Source organism: Diorhabda sublineata, chromosome 6 (assembly GCF_026230105.1).
Source record: "Diorhabda sublineata isolate icDioSubl1.1 chromosome 6, icDioSubl1.1, whole genome shotgun sequence".
Taxonomy (NCBI): domain Eukaryota; kingdom Metazoa; phylum Arthropoda; class Insecta; order Coleoptera; family Chrysomelidae; genus Diorhabda; species Diorhabda sublineata.
In genome coordinates, this window is record NC_079479.1 from 5313205 (window position 1) to 5335841 (window position 22637).

General features: G+C 35.4%; 1 protein-coding gene across 1 annotated transcript in view; it reads right to left on the reverse strand.

The window, feature by feature from the left end:
- LOC130445081 (dynein beta chain, ciliary-like) overlaps positions 1–22637 on the reverse strand; it is a 67960-nt gene that overhangs the window by 34980 nt on the left and 10343 nt on the right. Inside the window, exons 4-9 of the mRNA XM_056780580.1 lie at positions 18076–19197; positions 11762–11916; positions 10457–10663; positions 8948–9225; positions 7277–7571; positions 2802–2831 (exon numbers count right to left, since the gene is read on the reverse strand). Coding sequence (XP_056636558.1) covers positions 2802–2831; positions 7277–7571; positions 8948–9225; positions 10457–10663; positions 11762–11916; positions 18076–19197 — 2087 coding nt within the window. The remainder of the gene's footprint in view (positions 1–2801; positions 2832–7276; positions 7572–8947; positions 9226–10456; positions 10664–11761; positions 11917–18075; positions 19198–22637) is intronic.

Consider the following 22637-nt stretch of genomic DNA (forward strand, 5'->3'; position numbering starts at 1 on the left):
TCTATGCTCTAAGCTGTCAAAGGTTTTGTTCAGCTCTGGATCGCCTATAAGTCAAATTATTCTCTTCTGAATTAAGTGGAGCATTCTCGGGGTATGCTTAGGAGCCGAGCTCTAAATGTGCGAGCAATACTCCAAAGATAGACGAATCTGAGCTTTGTAGAAGATTGCTATGCCAGGACGCATTGCTCTCAACCTCAACATTCAACCAGCAAAATTGCGGGGGAAAACTATCAGGCGTCAACTGCGCGAAGAAAGTGCTGCTAGCCAGCGTGTACGACGAAACGGGCTTTTTTCCATGTCGCCACCCATTCCTCCCATTCAAATAAAAATAAAAAATAGTAGTGGTAAATGTAGGGATTTCGTGACACTACTCCGATGCGAACCAGTAGCATAAACGCCTTACTTCCAAACAATGCCGCATGGTAATTGTGAGCCTTATTTAAAGAAAAGCTTGCTAGGTTTTTCATTTTTGAAAATGAGATGCTTAGTTTCAATGCTTTTATATAAAATGTTGTATTAGATAAGAACAAGGTAGTAATGTTATAAGTTTGTAAAATAAACCACCAAAAAGTCTAAATGTTCGATGCACATTTCGATCCCTAATAAGAAAAGTCCAATTTATACTGAAGTATATTTTTTCTATCGCTCCTAATAAGAAGATGAGGTTAGAGGGCCCTGAAATTCCCTTTAGAGTTTTAACTTGAAAGCTACATCCGGTGATATTGCAAAAACTAACCCAATGATATTTAATTTCAAAATAAAGATAACAGTAGCACTTATTCCATTCTTCTCATGCCGTCTTCTCATTGAAGGTTGGCGACCACGTTATTAAATGCGTCTCTGTTCCTAGCAACATGAAACAATTCTCCAACGCTGAGATTTGTCCATTCTCTTATGTTACGAAGCCAGGATTTCTTTTCCCTGTCGATGACTTTCTTTCCCTCTACTATACCCCGCATTATGTGTCCTATGTTAGATGTTTTTCTTATCTTAATAACAGTCAACAGTTTTCTTTCGCTACCAATGCGTCTTAGTACTTCATCGTTAGTGATTCTGTCTGTCTAGGGTATCTTCAGGATGCGTCTATATTGCCACATCTCAAATGTCTCAAGTTTTTTTATCATTTAAGCATTCAAGGTCCACGTTTCCAGTCCGTACAGCAGTGCTGACCACACATAACATTCCAAAATTATCTTAGAATCATTAATTTGCAACATGCATCATAAAACAATACGACGAATGAATTTTCATAGTAACAATAACTCATACTGTATCTGTATTAACTAATATATTCCATAACCTCATATTCTGAAACAAACGGTGACAAGTTTGAACTCGTTCCGGCTACTATAGCCTTTTATTGGTATCGTGTTTGCAGTATTTGTCGTAAAATATGGATGAAAAACGTATTAACATCAATTATTGTTTAGAGTTGCGAAAAAAGCTCACGACATATTAGAATATGTCTGTAGTGGTTATATCGTAATATTAAAGACTGATTCCAAATTATTTGACATGAATTTTTCAAGTGGGCACTGGAAATTTAAGAAAAGGAATAGGTGGACAGGACCAGATCATGACTATATGGTGAATGTTTAATCTCTTTGAAGCCACATTCGTGTGCAGTAAGCTAAACATTACGGACAAGAGCATTCAAAACATCCAACTAACGCTTCTATGACACTATAAAAATATGATACATCTTTTAGAGTTGAAACTTTCGTAAATCGCTTGTTTAATTTCATCGTCGCTGTTAAATCTTTCACCTCCTAACTCGGCTTTCAGCTTAGCCAACAAAAAATAGGTGGACAGGAGCAGGTCATGACTATATGGTGGATGCTCAATCTCTTTGAAGCCACATTCGTAAATAGTAAGCGAAACATTACGGACAAGAGCATTCTCATGAAGTAAGCGCCCAATTAGGCTGATTTTGTCGCTAGTTTCTTCGATAATTTTGTGACTCAACTGTATTAGTCACTTTTTCGGCGCTTGTCGTGGCCTTTTGTCATATTTAAATCCTCGTAGTACAATTTTTTTGATTTTAGGCTCCAGTAACTTAGAACAATTCCTTCCACTAATTTAATGTTTCCTGGGGTAGTCATAAACACAGGACCGCCCGCACGTCGGTCATCTTCTCATGATTCTCATCCCCAGCGAAATAACTTGGACCACCTGCATCCTATTTTTAATTCATGTTGATGTTAATCTTTCTTTATTCGAAAATGTTATGACAGCGCGAAACCCATTTTGAAACATTTTTCAAAACAATATCCCTGAGTGGTCGTTGGAGCCGTAGGTACTATAGCAAGTTGCAACTTGGTATGAAGCTTGCTGATACGCGTACATAAAAATTTTGCGAACGCACTCTATTTACTCTATGAGGCCAAGAACTCATGGATCGCATTGCTTAAGTTCAGGGTCGAGATTCCGTATTGTCGTAGTCTTGCATAACCTCAATTATCTCGTAATTTTGCTGTATTTAAAACTGATTGGAGGTCTTTCTCGCTCCAAAAACATAGTAAAGATCAGTCTTCAATCATTTCATTTTTCGTGGTTAAAAGTTCGTTTCAAAAATTACATTTTTTCAGGTAGAGGTAAATAAAAAATCTAAAATGATCCATTATAAAATTTATTTATCAAAAAAAAAGTATAAATCAGAAGCGACATGCAAATATTTGTTGCGATCAAAAATGATTTCGATAAATATAAACATTTTTCAAATGCAGTGATTGTTAAGATGTGTTTATTAAGCATGTTGTGCTATTAACCACATGCTAAATAGGCAGTGCTTTATTACTCACTGTATAATGAGGAGGTAACCTTTCTGCCACCTATAGAAAAGCAACTGAAGTAGTAAGAGCCTCATGATTAAATTCAATAGCATATTTACACATGCTTGGAATAGAAAAAATACCGCTTATAATTATATCACTTTAATGGGAATACTTTCGTGGAGAGAACCACATTCAAATTCGTCCAGAATCAACACGAACATTCATTTTTCAACCGCGATTTTATTTTTATTACTTTGAAGGAATTTAAAGGAATATCATCACCAAAATTGTACTGTTTATGATTGAAGTTTTGATTTTTAAAAACTCTTGTTTTAGAAGAAATGGAGATAAACATTCGTATGGAAACCAAAATGGTAAGGAGCTGACATACAAATGGATGAAAGGTCGTAGTCTACCTCACTTATTGATCTATATTGTGGCTCAATCTGTTTATCAACGACTTAGCAAAGTGAGCTATCTATCTCTCTGGGGGTTAGCCAGCTTACCTCTTCAGACTTTAAGAAGCTTGACTGTAAGTACCAAAGCATTTATCCATAAACAGACTCGCACTTACAGAGTGTTTGGTAGATTCTTTTGGCTCCTTGCAGAAGATAAGAGCTATCGGGAATTTCTACAATGTTCTTCAATTGGTACAGTAACTCCTCTTCGCTAAATTAAGCCAATTGGTAGAATCAAATAAAATCTGGGGTCTAAGTTCCTGTTTATAGTTTCTTCTCGTTTTTCCACTTTGTTATTACCATCATTTGATGGCTTTTTGAAAAAGTTTGTGGTTCTATGAAACAAGTTGACCCGCTTTTCTTCTCCAAGCAATGAGCTGTGCCCATGCAATCCGATGTAGCCGGGAATCCCCATTAGTATAACTCAGTTGTTTGCTCCCAGTGAGTTAAAACTCGCGTGCATTCTCATACTAGCTTAGAACCAATTATATAAGTGCTTGAAGGGCTGTTCTGCTTACGATCGAAATCAGGAGAATATGAATATAAAAATTCGCATCGAAGTAAAAAAAATGGACAACATGATGAATGGAAATATCCATGAAGAAAGAATTTCCTCGATCAACTAACTTACACAAACCAAAAAGAAGTATCTTCCCAAGAAAGTTAAGGAGATGAAATTGCTTCAAAAGAAATGCCACATGTTTTATGAAAATTGAAAATAGGACAAGATGACAACACATCTGAAATGATAAAGTTCATGAGAGAAATAAAAAAAAAATCTTCGAAATATCAAATGATATATTGAACTAATAACGAAATACCCAAATAATTTAGGACGGACATAATAATGTCAACTCCAAAAAAAGCGAATTTGAGAGGGCATCTCATGGACATGGACATATCTAGTTATTTTTTTTTTTTCAGAATAATAGAAGACAAAAACTAGATTCAACGCTTTTTAATGTTACAATAAAATATATGATTTCTGCCATTTCATGGTTTGTCAATACGGTTTTATTTCGTTTTTTATTATATGATGATTCTTGATCTTTTTCAATTATTACGATGTTTGTCCTATGTAAACAGCGTACAAATCATCACAAAAAACTTTATTTATCATATTTACTCCTTTTATTATAACAATTATAAACTATGGAAAAAGTTGTACGATACGAAGTTATATATTAATTGTTTGAAAAATTTCCGACCTTAGCCTGGAGATGCCAGCACTTATCAATATATTTACGCTTTGGACGCTTATATTCTATTTCCAGCTCTCATTAACTATTTGTTTTTAAAAATTACTCAGCACTATAAATTACGTCCGTAAAATTTTAGGCAGTTGAGTTCAATTCTGGCCGCTTGACTGGTGATGGACATTTGAGACATCCAATATATGCTATATCATAGCATATTAGTGCTAAAAGACCTTTGTATTAAGATTAGAGACATAAAAGAGGCTATCGGCATATCATTGATATGTAAGCATCCACGAGTTGGGTGCTACGATTGCGTATTTTGGACTAAAATTGCAGATGGTTACATACTCGGAAAAAGCTAAATATGGTTTTGTCCGAACAAGTGGTTTTGTGGGATGCTCAAGAGATTGACAATGCAAAAGGAGGAATTAAGAAAAATGATGCATATGAAGAAAAATGAGGTGCTCTTCCATCAGGACAACGTAGCTTCTCACACCTCAATGATTTCCATTGCTAAAAATCCAGAATTGCTCTTGGAATTGGTATTCACTAGATCTGACCCTCAACAATTTTTTACTGTTTCTTAATCTCACTCGTAAGAAATTTTGAATGAACTACGTAAAAAGCCAAGTTAGAAAAAGTTTCCAGCAATAATTCCAACACAAATTCACTGAAATTCAGCTTGATTTTTAGCTCTGATAGATGTTGTAGATAGAAAACGTTTTGAAATCAAGACTAAAATGTTATGGAACTGTTGGATTGCAGTAGAAGGTGGACAAGAAATTAATCGCTTTAAAAACAGATGTATTTGTTGAGTCACAAAAATTATTATTACAGATTAAAAGCCGCATTCACGAACCATTAAGCTACCAAAAACTTCATTTTGCTGAAGGCTCATATGGAGGATTAATTTCACGAAATATAGTCATAAAACTTGTAGAATCAAGTTAACGTGATTAAAAAACTATTAAGCACAAACAAAAAGTAATAGTTCGAATTCGAGGGCATTAAACATCATTGCTCAATAAGGTAAAGGGAGAAATTGCAAGAATAAGACCGCATTGGAAGAAAAGAAAATGCTTTTCCGTAAAGACAACGCCCTCTCTACAATTCAGCATGGCTAAAATAAACCACTGCATTACACTTAGAAATCGTTGGCTACCCACCGTTTTCCCTAGACCAAGCTCTCTAACTAGTTTTTGGTTTCACATGCATAAAAGAGATTTTGATCAGACGACGACATTATCGTATACGCCTATTTTATGGGAAAAAACGATATCCATAGCTAAAAAAAGTGATTAGTCTTTAACGAAGACTATATTGAAAGATTATGGTGTAAAAAAACGTCTGCTTCCTTTGTTAGGTCGGAAACTTTTCATACAACCCTCGTGTAATTGTTCCAAATTTTAATGTACAGTATCTAAGTAGGTTTCTGTTTTAATATACATATAAAATAAATAGTAATAGTAATAAATAGTAAATGTTTTCGTTAGTTTCCTATTTTCACAAAACTATATGATCTTAAAATTAACTAACTGCTGTAGAAGAAGGCAGTTCAAATATGATCGAGACAAATACTGTAGATGACGCGCCTTATGTTTTTGAAGGTCGTGGCATGATGATTTGTTGAAACCCTTAATAACAGTGTAGCATTGTTCTCGTCGCGAACGGACGTTTCACCATGAGTGAACGTCAAGTGCTGACCGCCGTTGTCATTCGATTTTTGTTAAGAGAAGGCATTAAAAACAAGGAAATTCTTCAATGTTTACGAAATAAATTCGGCAGTGAGTGTTTAAGTAGGTCTGTTATTTCTTAAATTAACCAAAGAGTTCGAAGATGGCCACGAAACCGTCGAAAATGATCCGCACGACCGTTGACCGCGAACCAGCATCACACCAGAAAACATCCCACGAACACCTTCAATATCGCAAAATAACGGGAGACAAAGATTCTTGTGCTTGTAAATTTGTAGCCAAAATACGAAGCAAAAGGGACAGGACAAAACTTCCGGAAACAAAGTGTCGTCTAAAGAGTGGAGGAAGAAGCCAATCAAAGCGAAGACTACCAGGTCCGCCGGTTAGATTGAGTGTACTGTGTACTTTCCTGAGCATAAAACGTTCCAGAAATGCTGCATACTATTCTAAACATTTGAAAACATGCACGAAACCCGCTTATCTCTTGAAACGGAGAAGCATTCCGGCGTGCAGTGCAATTCTTATCACGCTCGATACAATATCAGAACTGGAGTGGAAGATACTAGAACAACCCCCCTACAATTTGGACAATCATCCCTCGACTACCACCATATTTGGACCACTGAAAGAAGTGCTCAGAGATCAAAAATTCACATGGATATCCGAGGTGCCCGAGGAATTCTTCGATAGCGGCATCAAAAAACGTCCGAAAGGAGAGATCATATTTGAACCGCACTTAGATGAATTTATATAACTATTCAATTGATTTCTTTACAGTTTTAACGAATTACAGCAGTACTAAATATTTCTATCTTTAGTAGCAACAAGACTAAAGCCACCTCTGAAAAAAGAATTTCATGCAGTCTGTGCTTACGTAAACATAGTTATGTTCAATAACTTTCTTTTAGAAATCAAATCATGAACGAATTTTATTTAAGTTTATAAGTCGTTTGCAATATGCTAAGTACCTACCTGTTTGATTGTCTATGATTATTTGTTACATTTTATTACCTACGCAAATATGAGAATAATGATTGTTACTAGCAGATATAATTTCTAAATCTCTCAAATTCCTCGAATTTAACGATTTGTATCAAAATATCTGTATTATAAAAATATATGACATTATCGATAATGATCACAATACTTACCTTTGTGGCTTGCATCAACTGTATCCAATGCCTTTCCCTTATTGCTGGATTCTGTAATTCGGTAACAGCACGTAAAGATGTCAGCATATTTTTAATAGTAGCTTCCAATTGAATGTACACGTCCCAACCTTTTATTTCTTTATCCATTTGTCTAATTTCTTTACCGAATTTCTTACATTCCATTTCCATACCTTCTACGTCGATTTTTTTCCACGCCGTATCTTTCCATTCCTCCAAACAGGACATAACCACATTGACGTAATCCCATAGCTGTTTAATCTGTCGTATCTCTTTTCTACGAAACAAATACATCAATATTTATAATAAGAATCGTAAAACTACTTAAAATAACCACTAACTGCCGACAGTGCCTTTTCATTGTTGGAAAATCTTTGACAACGAGACTGGGAACAAAAATCTGGCAAATAGGGTGCATGAGATAGCAATTCAAAATTTATTCATAAATTCATAAATTTTGGCCATTGCAATAACGGATGTGTGAGCCGGTGCATTGTCTTGATAACATAACACTTTCTTCTTAGCCAAATGCAGCCGTTTTTGCTTGCTTTCTCCGCTCAAACATTGCAATAAGTTCGCATTATACTCGCCGTTGATAATTTTTTCTTTTCCAAGATGTTAATGCAAATTATTCAACGCGTTGTCATAACCTTGTCTGCAGATGGAACGAGCTTTGCTTTCTTTGGAGCCGGTTCTCCCTTTTCAGTCCATTCTCCTTTTTTTTTCGGGTGTGAAGTGATGATCCCACGTTTCTTCCATGGTTATGAAACGGCGCAAAAATACTTTATTTTTGTGGAATATTGCCAAACACTCAATGGAAACATGGACAACGACTGTTTTTGTTCCATTATAAGCAAGCGCAGCAACCATCTTGCGCACGGCTTTCTCATGTACAAATTTTCAGTTAATATGCGATGTACGGCTCTTTTTGAAATGCTTACTATGTCTACTAGCTCGCCCACTTTCAATTGACAATCATCCAGTACCGCTTTATAGATTTTCTTCAGCATTTCTGGAGTCGTCATCTCGTTTGGTCGATCAGTGCGATACTGGTCTCCGCAGATCGTTCGACCTCGTTTAAACTCTGCTACCACCAAATATATCACAGTTGATAACTTGAAACATATGCTGTATAGATTGTGTTCTTTCTAGAACCGATTTATTCCCCAGCAACTACCGACGTCTCTATGTAAGGCCAGATACTTCTGGGATATGCATTTCTAATCCGTACACAAATATTTACTTTGTGCGACCACTGCGTGCTCTTCTACTTCGTTCAAGAAGGATTACCTTCCATTATTTCCATCTCAATTCATTCAACTGCCTCCAATTTGCATCTGGATTCTTCTTTCTTGATAATCGGATATTGCTCAACACAAAGTAGTTTGAAGACTATGTAGGGTTCTGTCATTTTAGCATATATAGTTTTAGATCACAAAGCCTTATGAAAATAGTATTTAGCTACAATCGCCAAACTATCCAGAACAAAGAATATGACTTACCGGAGCTATTTTCCTATTTTAAATTAACCTAACACAATTCAACCTCATTCATTTCGCTATGATTCGGATACTACGCACAAATTGAGTCTCTAATATCATTTTTTCGTGTAATTCGATCTTAAATCTCCGTTTTGTCTAAACTAGATCATACCTGGCTGCTTTGATTGGCTTAAATTCTGGAAAAGTCAATTCAAACAAATTCGATTGATTTTGTAGCGTATCCCTTTCGTTTTCCAAACAACGTAGTTGGTTATTAGTTTTGTCTAACAAATCGTATATATTTTCACAACCCCACTTATAAAACGGCAGTTTTTTGAAACTTTCTCGAAACATCGACTGCCTTATTTCGAACAGATTAATTCTGCGTTTGATCGATACAACTTGCAGAGTTTGGAGCGGTGCCACGTTTTGTTTTGTAACAGCGGCAACCTGAAAAGAATTCATGAAATAACTTTCATTTATTTTTATATCACAGAGGACGTTCCAATTAGTACTACTTGAGTTCAAAAATTTGAAAGGATTTCAAGCGATTTGATTAAATTTACGTAAGTATACAATACCAACCGGTCTGACCAAAAGAAAAACATAATTTTCACAAATTTTTATTACATCTAAAATAGGCTTCTTTTGAGCTAAAACAAGTCAATTCTCAACCCAATTTTCCATACACTTGTTGTAAGACTTAACTGGATTAGCCTTCAGTACCTTAAGGGAATTAATCACATTTGATGTCTTAAATTGACCCATTGTATATTCCTGAAAGGTAAATTTTTGTTTTTGCAAAAAAAAGGAAAATGCCTCAAGAAGCCAAATGTGATAAATACGATGACCGAGCGAGATCCCTTTCAATTTGACCAAAAAAGATGTTACAATCACGCTGAAATACGACGGCATTATCTGGATGAATATTCTGCCCATAAATCTAGTTGTTTACGACGAATTGCTTCCGATAGACGCATAAAATCAGCCGAATAATGTTCATTATGAACCATCTGATGTCCTGGAACGAATTCATTATGAATCTTATCAGTGTAATCTTGATTTTTAACCAACTTTTTAAACATTTTCAAAGTGCCATTTCTATATTTTTAGATAGTTTCGACGTCATATTCATAAACCCACGCTTCGTCGCTAGTAATGATTCATTTGATGACTGAAAAGAATTCAGTTACATTGATAAGATTCAGGTCTCTTGGTACGAATCTAGAATTGACATTCTTCATACCACAAACATCAACCAAAATATGTTTAGTCGATCAATAAGAAAAGTTGAGAACCTAAGCTATCACTCGGATGCCAACACGACAATTTTTAAGCAATATTTTACAAACTCTGTTGATATGGATGGGTGATTTGCACGACCTCATGATCTCCACGTAATGGTTTATGCCACTCGAATACCTGCATTTATGATAAAGAAGACTCCCCCAGAGTAGTTTTACAATATTAATGACGTACGCTGAAATTCTGTACAAATATTTTGGTCAAGTATAAATTTCAAGATACGCTTAGATGATACATCAGAGACCGACACCTCTAGAGACACTAAAATTCTCAATCAATAACATGATTTGAAGCAAAACACTGGAGAAAAAGCAGCACTCGACCTTAATCTAAGAGAAATATTGAGGAATATCATCTCGTGCAAATATGTACATACCTTTTTACATTGTACCCATCTATCAGGAATTTCTTGTAATTGTACATGAATTTCTTCAGAAAATTCGAAGCCGTATTGTTTGAGAAGATCCATAATCTCTTTTAAAGGTTCGAACATAGCGTCGGTTTCCAATTGTCTTTCTTTTACTTTAAAAAGGTATTGCATTACCTGTATCAATCCGTCGTAATCATCTTCTGCTAGTGTAACCTGTAAATCGAATCAATTTTAATGCACATTTCGTTTTTATTTGAGTGATTATACGCATCTGAAACAATTTAACGGTTTTTTTAAATAATATATAAAGCTAAATAGCATATTATAGTATTTATGATGGAGATATCTTAATACGAAAATAACAAGAAAAATGCTAGATAAAAAAAGCATTTAGAAAACAGTTGCGTCCAATATTGATCTAAGAAATTACTCCACAGGCTTTTCAACGTTGTCTAGCGTAGATACGACCATGTCTTTCTTGCCCCACATACAGAAGCCATCTCAAAAAGCAGCCAAGAGGATAGTAAATTTGAGACGCTTAATGACAAATATTAACGGACCACGGCTGGAGAAACGAAGGCTGCTGATGGTGATGGCGACAACTCACTCAATTTTTCTGTATGGGGTGGAAATCCGGTCGAAGAATAAAGAAATACTGCGTACACTGAGAGATTTAATATTTGGTTATTCCATCTTAAGCTTTTCTTGTTTGTAACAACCCTCAATTCTTGTCATGCAGAAGTGGTAATCACCAAAATGTTTGGTTGGTTTTGATCATACCAATTGGAACTGCGAGAAGCCTAATTTTTTGTTAGTCTTGATCTCCGATTACAACACCAAAACACTTATATATTCCCCACAAATATAACAAAATTTATCTGAGAAAATTCACAGTACGGCCAAAACTACATTCACTTAAAAACTCACATGTAAACTTAGCTAAACTATTCCAACTCTTTCCTCATAATCGGTGCCATTAACTCGCTTGATACTGAAAGTCCAGCCTTTAAAAATATCTGCCAAGTATTTGTTCTACAAGTAATTCATTTAGTCGCTTCTCCCGCCATATTTACAGATGTAAAAAATCTAATTTCTTAGCTTATTTCTAAACTCGAGGTTATTTTGAAGCCATTCAAAGCGATTTTCAAACTTTTTATGACTTTTTGAGAAACTTCGTACGTTATATAATCTTCAATAATTTCTATTCTAACGAAAATTTATTAACAAGATCTACTGTCGTTGAGTTATTGGAAAAATTTAACGAAATTGCTGGAGTAAAAAATAATTGGGGTCAAAATTCATATTACTAACCTGCATAGCGCTAATAGCTTCCGCTATAAATGTCTCCAATTCCGTTAAACTGTCTATTACTCTGTTATATAAATGATTTTTAAAAAGCATGCCCCATTTACAAATTGTATTTAGAATTGCTTGTCTCAATGGCTTCACATCCAGCCGCAACCAACCTGAAAAACATAATCATAAAATCAATTGTATGAAATTATAACAAAGATAAAAATATTGTTGACTAATTTCAGATCACGAATATAATACATTGAAAAGTTATTTATATTTACAATCATATCTATGATAATAATACATTTTTCTTCAATTATTGTGACGTTATTTACATCGGGCAGACGTCTCAGTATTTGGAAAATAGAATCAAAGCGATTAAAAAATAAACATTAACAAAACATGCATTCAATTATGAAGATTCAAAAATTCTCGAGACCAAGTCAAAACCCGAAAAAGGGTATTTTTAGAAATGATTCACATAAATTTTTTCAAGAAAGATGTCAATGATAGAAAAGATCTAAACGATACCGGGCAAATTTGAAATGATGAAGACGAATTTAAGACAATCCATAACAGAGAAATATCTGACCCAGAATGGGCAGCTGCAAACAGCAAGTATATCCAGAATGGGCGGCTCCAAACAGAGATTATATTCAGAATAGACAGCGATTGATTCGGAATGGGCGGCTGCAAACTGCACTTACACCCAGAGTTGTCGGCTGGAAACTGCGACTGTATCCAAAATGGGGGGCTGCTAACAGTGATTGTATCCAGAATAGGACGCTGTAAACAGCAATTTTATCCAGAACGAGCGACTGCTAACAGAGACTGTATCCAGAATGGTCGGTTGCAAACAATGACTGAACTCAGAATGGACGACTGCAAACGGCGATTGTATTCAGAATGGGCGGCTCCAAACAGAGATTATATTCAGAATAGACAGCGATTGATTCGGAATGGGCGGCTGCAAACTGCACTTACACCCAGAGTTGTCGGCTGGAAACTGCGACTGTATCCAAAATGGGGGGCTGCTAACAGTGATTGTATCCAGAATAGGACGCTGTAAACAGCAATTTTATCCAGAACGAGCGACTGCTAACAGAGACTGTATCCAGAATGGTCGGTTGCAAACAATGACTGAACTCAGAATGGACGACTGCAAACGGCGATTGTATTCAGAATGGGCGGCTCCAAACAGAGATTATATTCAGAATAGACAGCGATTGATTCGGAATGGGCGGCTGCAAACTGCACTTACACCCAGAGTTGTCGGCTGGAAACTGCGACTGTATCCAAAATGGGGGGCTGCTAACAGTGATTGTATCCAGAATAGGACGCTGTAAACAGCAATTTTATCCAGAACGAGCGACTGCTAACAGAGACTGTATCCAGAATGGTCGGTTGCAAACAATGACTGAACTCAGAATGGACGACTGCAAACGGCGATTGTATTCAGAATGGGCGGCTCCAAACAGAGATTATATTCAGAATAGACAGCGATTGATTCGGAATGGGCGGCTGCAAACTGCACTTACACCCAGAGTTGTCGGCTGGAAACTGCGACTGTATCCAAAATGGGGGGCTGCTAACAGTGATTGTATCCAGAATAGGACGCTGTAAACAGCAATTTTATCCAGAACGAGCGACTGCTAACAGAGACTGTATCCAGAATGGTCGGTTGCAAACAATGACTGAACTCAGAATGGACGACTGCAAACGGCGATTGTATTCAGAATGGGCGGCTCCAAACAGAGATTATATTCAGAATAGACAGCGATTGATTCGGAATGGGCGGCTGCAAACTGCACTTACACCCAGAGTTGTCGGCTGGAAACTGCGACTGTATCCAAAATGGGGGGCTGCTAACAGTGATTGTATCCAGAATAGGACGCTGTAAACAGCAATTTTATCCAGAACGAGCGACTGCTAACAGAGACTGTATCCAGAATGGTCGGTTGCAAACAATGACTGAACTCAGAATGGACGACTGCAAACGGCGATTGTATTCAGAATGGGCGGCTCCAAACAGAGATTATATTCAGAATAGACAGCGATTGATTCGGAATGGGCGGCTGCAAACTGCACTTACACCCAGAGTTGTCGGCTGGAAACTGCGACTGTATCCAAAATGGGGGGCTGCTAACAGTGATTGTATCCAGAATAGGACGCTGTAAACAGCAATTTTATCCAGAACGAGCGACTGCTAACAGAGACTGTATCCAGAATGGTCGGTTGCAAACAATGACTGAACTCAGAATGGACGACTGCAAACGGCGATTGTATTCAGAATGGGCGGCTCCAAACAGAGATTATATTCAGAATAGACAGCGATTGATTCGGAATGGGCGGCTGCAAACTGCACTTACACCCAGAGTTGTCGGCTGGAAACTGCGACTGTATCCAAAATGGGGGGCTGCTAACAGTGATTGTATCCAGAATAGGACGCTGTAAACAGCAATTTTATCCAGAACGAGCGACTGCTAACAGAGACTGTATCCAGAATGGTCGGTTGCAAACAATGACTGAACTCAGAATGGACGACTGCAAACGGCGATTGTATTCAGAATGGGCGGCTCCAAACAGAGATTATATTCAGAATAGACAGCGATTGATTCGGAATGGGCGGCTGCAAACTGCACTTACACCCAGAGTTGTCGGCTGGAAACTGCGACTGTATCCAAAATGGGGGGCTGCTAACAGTGATTGTATCCAAAATAGGACGCTGCAAACAGCGATTTAATCCAGAACGAGCGACTGCTAACAGAGACTGTATCCAGAATGGTCGGTTGCAAACAATGACTGAATTCAGAATGGACGACTGCAAACGGCGATTGTATTCAGAATGGGCGGCTCCAAACAGAGATTATATTCAGAATAGACAGCGATTGATTCGGAATGGGCGGCTGCAAACTGCACTTACACCCAGAGTTGTCGGCTGGAAACTGCGACTGTATCCAAAATGGGGGGCTGCTAACAGTGATTGTATCCAGAATAGGACGCTGTAAACAGCAATTTTATCCAGAACGAGCGACTGCTAACAGAGACTGTATCCAGAATGGTCGGTTGCAAACAATGACTGAATTCAGAATGGACGACTGCAAACGGCGATTGTATTCAGAATGGGCGGCTCCAAACAGCTACTGTATCCAAAATAGGCAGTTGAACTCAATATCCCCAACTCATCTGATAAACTAAGTAAGCCATGAACTCCGTTCAAACAAATTCCAAAAAATTAAATCGAAATAATAAAATCCATCCAAAAAACGTGCTCCCAAGAAAGTAAAAATATAAAACTAGTTGAGTTCGCAAATTTGTCGTGCTATTGAATATTATAAGCTCTTGTTTCTAGGTAAGAATTGTTTGATAACAGTCCTTTAAGTAATAATAGGTAAAGTATACTATAAACATAGAAAAGAGAAGTTCTCAATACTTTTGCCAATTCCCCCTAACAACTTTTGTTATTAATATCACAATCAATTTGAAATATTATTTCACAAGGCGTTATAAAATTTCATAACCTGTAACAGTGAGGCTTCGTATAATAACATCTATAATTTATCAAATTCAAACCAGGCCACTCCTGATGTATGTGCGTTTTGTATTCTATTCCATTATATTTCAAATAATATGCCAGTAAAAATTTCATCAAAATTCATAGGTAAAAACATAACCCAAATCTCTTAGCATGAAAATACGAGACAGTTTATGTCAAAGATGCAGCTGGGGACTATTTTTATGGAGAGGAATATGACACATCTTAGTCAATTATGTAAATTTTTTTCAAAATACTGTAGAAAGGATATAAGGGAACGCGGATTGTGGATTTCACTGCCGAAAAACTATTTTTAAAAAACTTCATTCACAAAAATATGCATATTGAATGCATTGAATTAATTTCAATAAATGGATTAACAAAATTCATTGAAATGGTATTTCGCAACAATTTCTGTTAATATTAGATTTGCTGTTGCTGAATAAGTGTTCACAAAATATGATCTTTTTACGTTTTAATTTTAAAGTCATCTAAATTTTTTTAAATTTGATGGACAATTTAAAATTTTAAAATTTTTTTTTAGCATCTTTTGTCAATTTCGCTGAAATTAAAATCTTTACTCAATTTTTGTATTATGGAATTTTTTAGCAATTGCAATTTATTTCCAAAAGTTATTAGATTTTCATTTTTAAATGGTCCGGTTCTCGTTAGCTCCTGTAGAATACAGTTTAGGTCACATCTGTTAGAAAACATTGTTTCAACGATTATTTTATTTTAGGCCTATTTCCCACTTCAGATTTTCCAATTCATTTATCTTGAATACACTGCAGAGCATGACAGAATCATTTTAAATCGCATACGATTCAATTAATTTTTCGCATCGATTAATAAATTTGTTTAAAGTATTATTATTAACTTGGCACTTACAGGCGATCTGAAGCTGAAGCTTTTAAGATACGGAGTCGAGTTTTTTATCGTGACGTTGCGTAAAAATACGTGACTGCATGAATCCTATTGTGACTGCGCCAAATAAGGATTCTGCTACCGAAAAACTATTTTCAAAAAATATTGAATGCATTGGATTAATTTCAATAAATGGTAACATAACACATTTCTTCAATTTCTTCTTATCTTAAATTTTCTTCTTTCTTGCAAATCTTTTGAATTTTTGAGGTTATCAAACTATTAGAATAACTATGCAAATTATTATTCTTATTTAAAATAATCCAATTGTCGTATAGTTTTGTTGATTTTGTATATCTTGAATTAATTCTATATTCCTCGCAATTTTATCAATATCAAGTTTTTCAAAATTTATTTTACTCAAATTTGGTAACTTGTAAAAATTTAGAATCTAATTTTGGCATCTTTTGTCAATTTTGAAATCATTAATCATTCGTTGTATTGTCTGACTTTTTAGCAATTACCCTGTTATTAGATATTCATTGTTCAGAACATTATTTCAACGCTTATTTTATTTTATGATCATTTCTTTCTTCATATTTTCCAATTAATTTTTCTTGAATACATTGAAGAACATGTCGGAATCGTTGTAAATCGATTAAATTTTTCCATCGATTAATTAATTTGCTTAAAGTATTCACCATCATAAGTTTTTATGTCCTCTAGTTTCAATTTAAATAATTTCCAATTATTCTTCGATTTTCCCTGGCCATTTTATTGAATGAATCTGAATTCTTTAGCATTTAACTTATAAAGGTAAGAGAAAAAAAAAAGTAAAAATATGTAACTTGGAACTTACAGGCCATCTGAAGGCTGAGCCCTTTCCTTGTTGAAGGTTTTAAAATATGGAGTCGAGTTATTTATAGCGACGTTACGTAAAAATACGTGACTGCATGAATCCTACTGTGACTGCGCCAATTAAATATTCTACTCCCGAAAAACTATTTTTCAAAAACTTCACGAAAATAACTGTTCACAAAATATAATCTTTTCACGTTTCAATTTTTAAGTCGTCTGGATTTTTCTAGATCATAAAGCATGTCGATTTTTTATTTCAATTTACTATTTTTCTTTCTTTTTTAATCTTAATTTAAAATACAAGCTGAAATATCTTCGAGTGATGATGTTCATTTTTTTTTTATTTCCGGTTAATTCTAATATATTATTATTAAAAAAAATCTTCTAGCCATCCTGAATTCACAGACATTGCGACCCCATTATTCTCAAAAAACCAGATACCAAGCACAAAACGAGGAAATTGTACATCACAATGTGACTTTGGGTGAATGCAAAGACAATCATACACTTTCCCGAGAATTTTAGTCGCATTTTGACATTTCCTGTGCAATAAAAATATTGTACTAATAGAAATGTAAGCTTCATGAAGAATTCTTGTCACACAACGTTCGAAAAGTTTAAGGTCGGAAGTATATTTGTACGTGTAACGCCGTGGTAATCGCAAAATTGCACCTCTCACTACCACAATGCTTTCAGGGGATCTTTTAAGTCAATGGACTCCAATTTATAGTTAGTATATATATTATAAAGTATGAACTCACATAACAATTGATTTCTGATCCACCAAGGGACCAAAGCGCTAAATCAAAGCGATTCCAAAAAACGCACTAGGCTGCAATTATATGAGAACAAAGTTTCTTTCAAATGTCGATTAGTTAGTCGCGAAGTTGTAGACTTTTTTACAATGTAGAAAGCACTATTCTATTCAATATATTCGTATAAAAAATTTTTCAAGTGGCGCAATCTTTGGGATTAACATTTTTCAGATATACATACAAATTTTCAAAAAACTGATCTCAGATCTTGCGGATATAAACCGTAGAAATGTTAGTAATATAAAACAAATACTCACCCTCCATGAGGATTTTCTCCCCAGGTATTTGTTCTACCTTCTTGTACAGTTGTTCATACCGTTCGATCTCATCCTTGAACTGATCAATAGTCGGTGGAGTTTCCTTAATAGGATTAGGATTATTTTCGTCCTTCAGTTGTTCTTGCTCTTCAATGGTTAACGGTCGCGCGTATAGGAGAAATTCCCGCAAATATTGATTCCTATCCATTTCCCATAGGTGCGAATATTGATGGAAAGTTTTTATATATTCGTTCGCAGCTTCCATTCCTTGCACTATCCTTCCGCAAAATTCATTATACTTCACCTCGAGCTCTTCATCGTACCGGGCTATTTCGTAAAATGATTCTTTATCATCGGGATCGACTCTTATCATATAATTTCCCATTATATAAATATCGTCCAGAATCATTTCCATTTGATTCAAGAAACTATCTGGATCTTCGAGATCCGCGGAAGGAACGAATACTATGATTTGATCGTGCAGTTCCATCAATAATTCCAAGAACGGCGTTAGCGGGAGAATATCGCCAGTTTCGGAATTCAGAAGAATGATATTCAAATTGATCGCCGACATTATTTTATCTTTTACCATACCGTCGATATCTTTTAAATACGGATCCCACAATATTTGCTTTTTTGCTCTCAATATATTCATTGCTTCGAGTTTTGCAGCCGCTTCCTGTTCTCTTGCAATTTCGGAATCGGTCTTTTTCGGTGGTGGAGGTTCTTTCGTTTTCCCTTTCGGCTTTTCCTCTTTCTTACCTTTCCCTTTCGGTTTTTCCGGTTCTGGCGGCGGTAAAGTCTCCTCCTCTTCATCCTCTTCTTCCTCGCCAGACATAGGTTCCTCAACCTCCAATAGCGTGAATAAATGATAATTTTCTTTCATCACTTCTTCTAATTGAATACTACAAGCGGTTATCTGCTCATATCGTTTTTGACATCGATCAACTCTCTCGTCTATACACAACAAATTTTCCTTTTTGCCATCTTTTCGTTCGTATAAAGGTTTCGTTGACCATTCCGATATCGCTGCCATCAAATTTGATACGTTTTCTTGAGCCTTCTTCACGCGATCCGTTAATTGTTTTATCACGTCGTATATTTCAACGATTATATCTGGATCTAAAAAGTGAGATTCATGCATTATTTTAGTCGATACAACCATCAAGTTCAATTAAAACTATATACCGAGTGAGTTTGATGTTATAGAACGCCTCAATTGTCTCGGAAATGGCTTGTACGATTTTTATTAATTTGGTATTCACATTGTTGTCAGATCTTTCTTTTTTCCGGAAAAATAATGAACTTTTTTAATTCAAATGGATCATCCTGTATATTTTCCGCTTTACGTAATCCTTAAGAAATACTCGTTATCTCCACCGAAGTTAAAATAATACATTTAGGTGACTACAATAACAAATTTGACGTTTCAATAAATTATTGAAAGTCACCATGGATCGTTTATGTGAAAAAAAAAACGAATTGATATTTTAATGATATTAATATATGGTGATAGGCGTAGAAGTCAACAAGAAACGTGTAATATCTTTAATAATTTATATCCTAACCGAAATCCCATTACAAGTTTTACTGTCAGTTCAATCTTTAGATGTTTGTGTCCTGTTGAGTATTAGACAAATATCCAGGGAACTTGATATTTTGCGAATATCCGTGATGAAAATTTGATTCAATTTAATAATAAATTCCATCCATACTAAGTCAAGAATTGTCAGATGACGATTTTGATAGACGTGAAGAGTTTGCAGACCTAATCATGGGAAAATGTTACAATCAAAACGTAAATCGGGATAATCGTAGATTCTGGTCACGTAACAATCCTTGTTGGATGGGTTAATCCACCATCCAATATCCCGAAAAACTGAATGTATCGGTTGGAATAATATGCGACAAAATAATTGGTCAATTTTTTATTGAGGGTAACTTAAATAGTCCGGCGTATTTAGATTTATTGGAAAATAGTATTATACCTGAGTTAGCTCGGATATTTCCAAATCCAAGTGAGTATTTTCATTTACATTTAAAAAAACTTCATTATTAGAAATTTTCAGACAATAACAATATCCCAAACGACAATATTTGGCTACAACAAGATGATGCTCCACCTCATTATGTGTGTGATGAGGCAATATCTAAGTAATGTGCTTTCCAGAAAATGGATTGGAAGGCGTGGTTTTATCGAATGGCCCCCACGATCACCAGACATGAATCCTTTAGACTATTTCCTATGGGGTCACTTAAAAAACATCACATATAAAATAAAGCCCGCTAATATTTAGGGATTGAAAGATAGGATTATCACAGAGATAAGAAAAATTCAACAGTCAGGGATGTTGCAAAATGTATTGCAAAGTTTTAAAAATCGCGTGGCTTGTTGTATTGAAGTAAATGGACAACATGATGAGCATCTGCTGTAATCGCCTTTACTATATGTTTTCGAAAATTCGTAATATTTCTAATTCACAAATCTGGAACTACTTCTAACATGACACAAACATTTAAAGATTTGTATTCAGTTGTTGTAGGTTTTCCAAGCCATGATTTGGATAAATATTTTACTGCACCAGTTTCGTTAAATTTTTCACTAACTTATTGACACTAAACCTTGCCACGAGATTAGTATTGGCACATAAATTATTGAAGAATATTCAAATTAAACGAGTTTGAGTAAATAAAATTCATTACAAGCCGTTTCCAAGATAATTGAGGCGTTCCATACATAAAACTCACACTGTATAGTAAGAGACATAGATCATTTTGGATCACTAGAAAAGAGAACTCAGATTGGGAGTAGTAGATTAGATAGTCTCGTAGTTATTAAATCAACTCATTTTATTTTGTTTAGGCATACGTTGTACGCCTAATTTAGGCTAAGTTATCTACCCTGCTCTTATCTCTAACAGCATTAGATTCAAGCTGGTCGAAAATTTCCGTGTTCAGCCCCATTAATCCATAGTCCAGTGTTATGTATATTTGTTCACCCACACGAAAAAAAAAACTGTGAAAATCAGTTACACAAGTCTGTTAGATGATTTCGATCAACTACACGAATAATTTTTCATGTTGTTACTGCCCCTTAGACAGCGTAACCCACAAACTGTATATTTTTTCAGTGAACAGATGCACTAAACATACCAGCTTTGGTTGAATTCACCAGCTTACACTAGATCTGTTGCCTGAAGAGATTTTAGCTGATGCTGACTACATATACGAGATTTATTACGTAAAAATTTGGAAAATGATGTATTAGGGACGAAAAATACTCAGACATCATATTTGTAACTCATAAAACATGGTACCACTATTCCAAGACGCGTAAGTCTTGATGCAAATGCTCTTCCTGCTTTTCACTCATATCCCGGAAAATTCCCGGAAACTTGTTTAGACTATGAAGGAAATGAAATTTTATGCTCAAATTGCACACTAAATTTTCTCAATTGTAGCAGAAGTTCTTTTACAAGTTGATTATAATTTTCATATTTCTTATTTCAGAGAAAATTCTGCATCACAGATATGTCAGCTGCCAAGCATTTAGTTCTCACAGTCACAGAATTTCTAAATTGAGTATCTTTTGTAAGTCAATGAGACATATCGGCATTAATTTGTTCCTTTGTGAACTGAGGAAATTTTTGGCCAATGTAACTCCTGTTCTAGACTATATTTTTCCTTTTCACACTTCATATTTTGTCTCAAGTGTCAGTTTCTTCTTACCCAGTGCTCTTCTTTAGCTCTACTATCCCAAAAACATATAAAATAGAAAAATTTAGTATAACCTCTCTGTTGAGCAAAAAGAATAGTCACCAATTTTCTTCTCTGATGTGTAAATTCTGGAAAATGATGTATCAGAGACCAAAAATAATAGAACATCATATTTGTAACCCAAAAATCATGGTACCGCTCTTCCATGACGTGTATATCTTGATTCATACGCTCTCTCTGCTTTCCACTTTTCAGAAACCTTTTATGCTCGTATTGCACACTACATTTTTTCAATTGTAGCAGAAGTTCTTTTATAAGTTGATTATAATTTTCATATTTCTTATTTCAGAGAAAATTCTACATCACAGATATGTCAGTTGCCAAGCATTTAGTTCTCACAGTCACAGAATTTCTAAATTGAGTATCTTTCGTAAGTCAATGAGAAATATCGGCATTAATTTGTTGCTTTGTGAACTGAGAAAATTTTTGGCAAATGTGAGAAAAGTAGTTATCGTTCTGGACTCTATTTTCCTTCGCAGACTTCATATTTTGTCTCAAGGGTCAGTTTCTTCTTACCCAATGCTCTACTGTCCCAAAAACATATAAAACAGGAGATTTGGTGTAACCACTCTGTTGACAAAATACTTTCAGCCATGAATGCAGAAGAAGTTGGGAAGTTTAAGTTAAGTCTACTTTGTAATTTCAAAGGTGGTACATAGGTGTAGCCTACGGCTTTAATGTGTTACCATTCACAAAACCAACGCTTTCTCATAATAAAAAATTTCTTGAAAATAAAATACCAAAATATCCTTATATATTCGTAAAGGTTGTCCATACGACTTATG